This window comes from Aethalodelphis obliquidens, unplaced genomic scaffold (genome assembly GCF_003676395.1).
Source record: "Aethalodelphis obliquidens isolate GAN/ISIS:26980383/991018 unplaced genomic scaffold, ASM367639v1 scaffold15, whole genome shotgun sequence".
Classification (NCBI taxonomy): Eukaryota; Metazoa; Chordata; class Mammalia; order Artiodactyla; family Delphinidae; genus Aethalodelphis; species Aethalodelphis obliquidens.
Window position 1 is genome coordinate 8,373,090 of NW_020837959.1, and position 9,917 is coordinate 8,383,006.

Sequence of the window (9,917 nt, forward strand, 5' to 3'; positions counted from 1 at the left end):
CCGCCCCGTGGCACGTGGGATCTTCCCAGACCAGGGCACGAACCCGTGTCCCCTGCATCGGCAGGCGGACTCTCAACCACTGCGCCACCAGGGAAGCCCGAAACTACTATTCTTGATTGATGAAGTAGCTTGTCATTTGAGAACTGTGTACCTAGCCATGGGTGGGGAAGATACAACTGCTAGAGAAAGATATGAGTGATACGTGTAAGGCCAAAATAAACATTTGTGAAAAGGTCCCATCTGCTCTTCTGCACGGAATTGACACATCTTGCAGGGAAAGGGTGCAGCTCCTTCAAGTTTGAGATTATGGTCAAAGAGCTATCCTGGCGCCGGCTCTGGTAGGCCCTGATTAATGGCACAACCATTCACCTAAATCAGTAGTTCTCAACTGGGAGTGATTTTGTTCTCTAGGGGACATTTGACAAGGTCTGGAGACATTTTTGGTTGTAACGGCTGGGGTGGGGTTGCTACTGGCCTCTCGTAGGTAGGAGAAAGGCATATGCTAATATCCTGCAGTGTACAGGACAACCAGCCATTACGAAGATGCACCCGGTCCAAAATGCCAGTAATGCCTAGGTTGAGGAAGCTAGTCCTTGACAAACCAGCTTTGGGATTATCTTTAAATCCTTTCTCCTTCACCATTAGCTTTTCTGCACCACTTCTGAATCCATTTGCTTCCTTTTCGTTGCCAAATCCTGTGTTTTCAGTATCAAAGTCTGATTCTATCCCCGTACTGTAAAATGAATTACAGTAGCCTAATTCATTTTACTATTTTATTGTCTCCTTGGTTCAATAAACCATTTGACACCTCTAACTCAAAAACTGTTGGTGGATCTCCAAGTGTGACTATTAAGATTAAAGACCTTAGTTCAAGGCTCTCCACGATAGGCCCTATCAACATTTTAACCTTATTTTCTCTCCCCCATACTCTGAACCTGTACACAGTACTCCAGCTAACCTGGATCCACAAAGTTTATGAACAAGTCTTTCTGTCTTCCCTTCCTGAAACTTTTTTCTTTGTTAGTCTTTGTCTGTTACCAAATCATACTCATCCTTCAAGGCCCTTAAATTCTCTTTCCCACTTCACAGCTTTTCTTGAATTACTCCAGCCATCTCTCCTTCAAAGCCACATAATATCTTCTCTGTTGCTATTCACACTCTGCCTTTTCAGAGATTATTGACATATTTGCTCTATACAACTAATTACATACTGCTTCGGGTCAGGGAATGGTTTTACTCATCTTTGTATCCATAAAGCACTTGGTGTTACTTGCTCAGTGCCTTAGTCATTCATTATTCAATAAATCCTTGTATTGAACTAAGATATTAATAACCTTGGTTTTATATTGCTATTTTATACACTTATTACTGGGACTTTCTCTTTACATGTAAAGAACAAAAACCTAGTCCACAATGTCCAAATAGTTCAAAGAGTGTGGCATTGGTAGATATATATTTTTTTAAAATAGAATTTTTTTCTGGGTGTTTTCTTTCACTATCTATATTACTGTTAGTAATGGGATTTCTCTGCTGTTATTTTTTATTGTCTTCGTGACTTTTAAAAATAAACATAGCATTTACTTTTTTTTGCTGCTCACTTGAGATTGACACAAGAAGAGGTTTCTAGTGCAAAGGACAGAAGTGTCTATGCTGAAAAATAGGTAATTGTACTTTTATTAGTAGTCAAGTACTTAAATAACAAAAATGACAAAGCCCTGGAGGGGATGGGGATACTCTTCTTTACCTCTCTGCAGACTTAAGCATCAGTGGGAGTGGTACACAGAAGTTCCTTTTCAGTTCTTATAAGAGCTATTCGTGGTATACTAATTAGGGATTCAGTGTCATCAAGCCCTAAAAGATCTAAGGAATTAGAGAGTTCCTTAATGTTAAAACACTCAACCCCCTTTAAGATAGTTAACATTAAATGAATTAGAGAATGTCTGCCATCAGGCAAGAGAAATTGAATATATTGCCAGCTACATTAAATATTGTAGAAAACCCCAGCAGAAATAAAATCACCCTGATCGTGTATATGGATGGGGAGTCAGAGAGGAGGGTGGACCTTACCCTAGAAAAATCCAGAGGAATTGTTGAAGTTTCTTCTAGAACTAAGGAATGCCTACCATGCATTCCGGAGAGCTATACTTTGCAAAGACAATCCCCATGATCACAGTTAAATTAAGATCATAAATACCTGTCGGCTATGGTCCAGTAGACTGGGAGAGTGTAAACTAGGATGCGTCATTGATCTCATTATCTCTAATACTCAAGGGAAGTAAGAGCTCAATAAATCTTTCTTGCACTCAAAGTTATGTGACAGAAGAGGCCTGAACAGTTAACTCTGGTGTAAAGGATTATACTTCTTTCCTCAACTGACCTTGAATAAGTGAAGACAAAGGAAGAATTAATTCATTACGTCTTCAAAGGGAAAGTACTCTAAATCCAAGGTAGTATTAATATTTTCATTAATAGTCCAGACTTTTTTGTATACTTGTGACTAAACTACTCTCTAGACTTTGAGGGAAGGCGAGCAGTGCTTAGATCTGGCTCTGCCCCACCCTAATTCTGACATCAGCAAGCGTCATAAGCAGCTGCTCCTTGGAATCAACAGAAACAGGGTGAAGAGGAAATTCACCAGGAGACCACTCCAAAATCTACCAAAATCTAACTTGGGTTTTCAGCATCACAGTAGATTGTCGAAGAGGAACACAGCTGACAGACCCCTCTAACAAAAAGAAATATAAAATGAGGTGTTCTGTTTTACTAAAAAATCAAGTTGATGTGAGCTCAGTTAAATACCCACTATGACACGTCCCTCACTTTTCTTAGACCCAGAGCAATCACTGCTGCACTTGACAAGGCACTGAGCGGCACTGGACATTTTTTTTCTGGCAGAGCATTGCATGTGGTTATGAGATGGGCATACCACCTTTTTGTGTTTTGGGGCATCCAGAATCGAGGACTTTGGAATGAAGATATCAGTCTATTTCACATAACATAAAAATGTCAAAGCAATTTTATTTCTTAAAAAAAGTGGGTGGATTGGAAAATAATGCATTTTTGACATTATGGGACCTCCTAGAGTCCTGGACTTCTCAAGATAACTGGATGGCAATCTTATTTATAACTTTTCTGGGAATTATCTTTGAGATCGTACTCATAAAGATTTGTACAGCCTTTCAGAAGAAGCCTGCACTTCCTTCAGAGAAGGATAATACAGATGCCCACAAGGTAAGAACAAATGCTTGATTTCCTTTTCCCTGATTTTTCAAAGTAACACATAAGAATAACTTATAAAATTGTGGAAGTTTGATATTTGGATTACTCTAATATTTTATTGTCTCCCTTGAAACAGAAAGAAAGTTGCCTTAAAAGCATGAAATTTGGTAAGTATCCTACAATTTAATATTTTAATATAAAACTTGTTCAGCCTGAGCTGCTCCTTTTGGTGCTCTGACATTTTTTATTCCGATTTATCTCTAGGTAACTGGTCAATTCATTCATCTTCAGAAGAAAGGTAAGTGACGTATTTTGAAATTAGATGAAACTGGTTGGTTTTGTTCTACTCAAAATTACATCTGAATTACAGAAAAGGGTTTTCCCATTTGTATAGAGGATGACAGCTGTTCAACATCATAATTCAGTCGAACTCTGATTTTTTAAATGGTTGCTCTGTTCCAAGCTGTGTTAAATGGCTTTTTATGTACTGCTGAAATTATCCTTTTAGGTAGGTAGACTCATTACTGTTTTTACAAATGAGGAAAATAAAGCTTAGAGAGGTTAAGTGGCTTGCTTCCTTACCCATCCTCTCTCCAATACACATGAAGAAGTAATAATCACCAGTTCTGAAAATTCAGTTGAAAAATATTCATTTAGCACCTACTGTGAACCGAGCAGATCCTGAGCTAAGTGCTGCAAGAGTGACATGAAATGAGTTTATATCATCAGCATCCTAAGGATGCCTGAGTGCTAGAGATTAAATACAGACATCACTACTCTTGTTGCTATCAGTATCTTAATTGGTTTCATCAAAGCCGTTCAGCAATCGTTAGATATCACTATACAATGGACATTGGGTTTTATACTGGGATACAATTAATAAGATGGTATCTGTTCTCCGGAAGCTTATACTCTTGTGGAGGAGACATAGATCTAGAGATGATTGCTTGCAGTTCGGTAACACAGTGATTGGAATACTATGAGAACATCTAGGAGGTACCTAAGCCAGCATAGGGGTGTTGGGCTGGCTTCATGAAGAAGGTTATACTGGAGCTGAATTTTAAAGGATAAGTGAAAATTAGTCAGAAAAAGACAGTGGGTTAGGAGGATAAGAAAGGCAATTATAAGCCATGAGCAGAGGCAAGGAAATAAGGAACAGGGTATGTACAATAAATTATGATGATATCAGAGTTGCTAGAATGCTAAGGACGAGTCAGGGAGTAGTGGGAGATGAAGGTGAAAAAATACGCAGGAGTCAGATCATGGGGGAGTTTCTATACCCTGTTAAGAAGCTTGGAGTTTATTCTGATAGTGAGTAGCCACTGAAGGTGGTTAAGCGTAGGAGTGACACAGTTTTGTGTTATAGCTAGATCACTAGTAGCTAGCTGTGCGGAGTATGCATCTGAAAATTAATTTCTTTCAGTTGTCAGGTGTAAAGGGGCTTTATTCATTTAACCTGGTTGCTCTATTTTTATATTGAGTACTAGCAAATCTAGTTATAAAGTGGGTGTCCTGAGAAGCAGTAACAGTATCTGGAAGTATGGGGAGCTGGAATCCCGGTCGGGGTTGGCTGGGAACAGGAATACCAGAGCAAACCAGGACACCTCAGGAGTGCATCCACCATAAACAACCATCCAGAAGTCAACTGGACAGACCAGGAGTTGGTGTTTGAGGCGTACAGCGCTTAGGTGTGCACTGAGATTGAAGATTCTCATGGAACTAAAAGCCAGAGGATTGACAGACAAGAGAGGAAGCCACAAGAGGAAGTGGGGGGAAAAGGACTTTTAGCACCAGGATCAAGATAATCTGAGAGTTTCCCCACCCCTCTGTGCCATTATTCCATTCCTGCTTAGGCGCAATTAAATACTTTTAATAGGCTTTAGGGAAAAGTAATTGAGAAGAAGAGATTGGGGGGGATGGTGTTGAGGGAAGAGGGTTAGGAAAGAGATATGGCTTCCATGGTGGCAGTACTACATTGTAGTGAAAAAACACATTTTGAATTACAAAGGTCTAGGTGTATGTCATAGTTCTGCCTCTAAATGATGGCATGGCCTTGGGCAAATGACTCACTCCTTTTCCTTACTTTCAAAATAGCAGTTAGAAGAATTACCTCTTAGGAATGTCATGAAGATTCGTTAAAATGATATGTGTAATAAAGCAAAAATATTTTACCTTGGCACCAGAATTCCTTTTTGGGGTAGAATTATATTTGGGAGAGCCTCTTAAATTATTTTGAGGTAAAAGGGCTTAAATATTGGTAGAACCTCAAGCATAAAAATGGTTAAAGTTGCACTGCATCAGAGACTGAGTGGGTTTTGTCTTGCTTATGAGATGAGAGAGAAGAGAAAGGGGAGGGGTGGGCAGAGAGCAGGGAGGAGCGGCAGAACAGAGAGCAGGGAGGAGCGGGGGAAGCATGTGGGGCTCAGGACCGAATGGCACAAAGGACGTCAAAGGATGAGCCTACCACTCAGTATCCGGAGTCAGGGAGAGCCGTGCTGGCCAGACAGAGTCTCGGTGAGCCATGCAAACTGCTGATCTTATATCCATTGAGTTTTGGGAAATGGTCTGTTTCAGGGTTGACCTCAGCCTTAGATGTGTGTTCCTGGGAAAGTCTGCCATCAGTTGCCTGAGTTTCAAAGATTAAAGCTGTCACTGGTTGGTTTCAGAAGTGTATTTCCTGAAGCGAGTTACCATTGATAGACAAAATTGTTTAAAAGCAGGTTTGGTGTTTGTTACTATGACTCTAGGATTATGCTATGACTCTACGCCATTGATTGATTTAACTGATTTACAACCACTTTTAGTACTTACTTGTTGCCATGGCTATAGAGCTGTCAGTCTTTTCCTAGGAGTATGGGGAGTTCTTTTTAAATTTTCAAAGGCCAGTTGAGATTCCCTGGTGGGGAGAGGCCAAAGGACATTTTAAAAATACACAGACATACCTAACGGTTAAGTGGGAGTTGCTTGTATTGCTGTAGTTAACTCCCTTCTATATCTGCCTCTAGCTTTTCCTTAAAGTTAGCCACATGTATGGGTGGTTTGTGTATGTGTATTTTTCCCCCTTCACTGAACCTGAAGAACGGGTTGGGTTGTATGTCTGGATCAGCTTGCTATGGACAAGCGTTAGCCATCAGAAAGCTAGAGGTGAAAATGGCCACTCAGCAAATATTACTGAGGGCCTACAATGTGCTGCAGGCCCTTGAGATACAGCGGTGAACAAAACAGACATTGCTTCCCACCTTATGTTTTAGACAGAGGAGAGTCTGATAGTAAATGACAACATGATAAATAAATTATATGGGAGGTAGTGATAATTATATGTAATATGGTAAAACAAAAGATAATGTAGGGTAAGAGGAATCAGGGTGCCAGAAGTAGGAGAAGAGAGGTAGGTGCAATATATGTGGTGGGATTTGACTAAAGCCTTGGAGGGATGGGGAGTTAACCAAACAGAAATGGTAGAAGAGTATTAGAGAGGTTAGAGAATAGGTGACCAGATCATGGTTGGACCCTGCAGGCCATCTTAAAGACAGTGGCTTTTACTCTGAGTGACAACAGAGGATCATTGTAGAGTTTTATGTGGGAGAATTATATGTGCTGTCTTATATTTTTAAAGGATTATTCTGCCTGCAGTGTTGAGAGTAGACTATACTGGGTCAAGGGTCTAAGCAGACAGCAGGCTTTTGCAAGTAATCCAAGTGAGAGATAAAGGTAACTTAAACCAGGGTGGTAGCAGTGGAGGTGGTAAGAAGTGGTTAGGATATACTTCAAAAAGTAGAATCAGTGGAGTGTGTGGATGTGAGAGAAAGGAGTCAAAGATGACTCCAAGATTTTTACCTGAGCAAGTAGGAAAGGTGCAGTTGTCATCAACTGAGATGATGAAAGCTGTGGGTGGAGCAGGGTTTTTTTTTGTTTGTTTGTTTGTTTGTTTTTGTGGTATGTGGGCCTCTCACCATTGTGGCCTCTCCCGTTGCGGAGCACAGGCTCCAGACATGCAGGCTCAACGGCCATGGCTCACGGGCCTAGCCGCTCTGTGGCATATGGGATCTTCCCGGACCGGGGCACGAACCCGTGTCCCCTGAATTGGCAGGCGGACTCTCAACCATTGCACCACCAGGGAAGCCCTGGAGCAGGTTTTGATGGGGAAATGAGGAATTTTGTTTTGCAACTGTTGAGTCTTAGATTGATTGGGCATCCAATAGAGATAGTAAGTAGTCTGGGAGAGATGTCTGGTAGAGACAGTGAGTTTGGGGGTTCTTGGCACATAGGCAGTATTAAAAGCCACAGAGAGGGTGAGATTACAAAGGGACTGTGAGAAGATAAGAGGACCAGGGGCTGAGCCCTGGGGCGCTTCAAAGAGGGCAGGAAGAAGAGGAGGAACCAGCAAAGAAGACTGACAAAGAGCTACCAGTGGGTTAGAAGGATACCCAGGAGAATATGTGGTCTGGAAGCTCTCCAGAGCAGGAAAGACAAATAGTTATATAAGGTATACAAGTTAGGTATCAGACCAATATCCCTTATGAATATAGATGTAGAACCCTCAACAAAATACTAGCAAACCAAGTTCAGCAGCATATTAAAAGGATTATATACTCTGACCAAGTGGGATTATCCTCAAGAATGCAAGGTTGGTTCAACATACATCTAGCATTGTTTTATTATGTTTAAAATCATAATATTAAATTGTTGAAATATTGGTCTTGCATTTCAGCTTTTTTCTATATTTTCCCTGAAATGTGCAAAAAACTAACTCTGTATATGTCTCATATTTTCACTGTTCACTTTCCTAAGTGAATAATATACCTGTCCTGAGGAAATTTTATCCTAATTATGTCTGGACACTGCTATAACTTGTTAGGGTCACCTGGATTCCCTAGAATGCTTATGCATCCTGCCTGTATCAGTTAGAATATTTTAATTCTCAAGTAACAGAAAACCATGATTCAAACTGGCATACCAAGAAGAGAATTTATAATAATCATATAATAGGAAATCCTGAGGTAGGATTTGCTTCAAAATTGGTTGATACAGTGCCTCAACAACTTCATTAAGGTCCTGTAACTCTCCCTCTGCCTTTCCTCATGTTGGTTTTTTGTTTGTTTGTTTGTTTTTTATAAATTTTACTTTTTTTTTGTAAGCAAGGAACTAGCTGTCAAGTACGTGGTTTTTGGGCCTCTCACTGTTGTGGCCTCGGGCCCAGCCGCTCCGCGGCATGTGGGATCCTCCCGGACCGGGGCACGAACCCGTGTCCCCTGCATCGGCAGGCGGACTCTCAACCACTGCGCCACCAGGGAAGCCCCCCTCATGTTGGTTTTACCTTAAGGTAAACAGAAAGATGGCCACAAGAGTTTCAAAATCAGACCAGCATTGTCCAGAGGAAGAGGCCATTTTTTTCTCCGTCTTTCCTGGGAACAAGGCAACTTTTCCCAGAAGTTGTTAAAAATCTTTGTCTTATGCTGGGATGAGTTCATGCCCATTCCTAATCTAATTACCATGTTAGATTTAGCCTAATCATTTGGGGTAGAATGAATGTTGAAGAGTCCACATCCATGATCATTACTGCAACTCCCAATTTGGCTCTAGTAGTAAGGACAAACGGTGTTACCAGAGGTGACATGATACTAAAGATAATGGGTAGGTGTATTAGTCAGGGTTCTCCAGAGAAATAGAACCAATGGAAGATAGATTAATAGATAGATAGATAGATAGATAGATAGATAAATATAAAAGGAGATTTATAGGAATCGGGTCACATGGTTATGGAGGCTGAGAAGTCCCATGATGTGCCCTCTGAAAGCTGGAGAACCAGGAAAGCAAGTGATATAATTCAGTCCAAGGCAGAAGCCCTGCGGGGAGGGGGTGTGCAGCACTGGTGTAAGTCTCAGAGTCCAAAGGCCCAAGAACCAGGGGCTCTGATGTCTGAGGGCAGGATGGATGAAGATGGATGTCCCGTCTCAAGAAGAGAGAGGGAGAGTTTGCTCTTCCTCCGTCTTTTTGTTCTATTCACGCCCTTAACGGATTGGATGATGCCCACCCAGTTGGTGAGAGCATATCTTCTTTACTCAGTCTACTGATTCAAATGCTCATCTCCTCCAGAAACATCCTCACAGACACTCAGAAAGAGTGTTTTACTGGCTTTCTGGGCATCCCTCAGCCCAGTCAAGTTGACACATAAAATTAATCATCACAGTTGGTAACAAAGATGTGTATACAGCCTGTATATTAGATGTTAATAAATTCTCTTAACAGTTGAGAGAAGTTGAAGAAGTATTTAACACATTTTAAATATTCACCTAATAATTTTGTGTTCTCTATGAAAAAAGGCAATCAGTAGTTTAGCCTAAACTACTCCAAATCCTAATTAGCAGAATCCAAATCAATGAGATTTTCCTGTATAAAAAAGCATTTAGAGGGCTTCCCTGGTGGCGCAGTGGTTGAGAGTCCGCCTGCCGATGCAGGGGACACGGGTTCGTGCCCCGGTCTGGGAAGATACCACATGCCGTGGAGCAGCTGGGCCTGTGAGACATGGCCACTGAGCCTGCGCGTCCGGAGCCTGTGCTCCGCAATGGGAGAGGCCACAATGGTGAGAGGCCTGCGTACCGCAAAAAAAAAAAAAAAGCATTTAGAAAAAATGATTTTTGTGATGGGGTATATTTTGATGATTTCATATATTATCTTCATTGTTTATGATGAAGCAT

General features: G+C 41.1%; 1 protein-coding gene across 1 annotated transcript in view; it reads left to right on the forward strand.

Moving 5' to 3' along the window:
- The first annotated feature begins 1,470 nt into the window (after positions 1-1,470).
- LRTM3 (leucine rich repeat transmembrane protein 3) overlaps positions 1,471-9,917 on the forward strand; it is a 30,948-nt gene continuing 22,501 nt past the window's right edge. The window contains exons 1-2 of the mRNA XM_027115876.1: positions 1,471-3,386; positions 3,484-3,517. Of these exons, the coding sequence (XP_026971677.1) occupies positions 3,377-3,386; positions 3,484-3,517 (44 nt within the window). The 5' untranslated portion in view covers positions 1,471-3,376. The remainder of the gene's footprint in view (positions 3,387-3,483; positions 3,518-9,917) is intronic.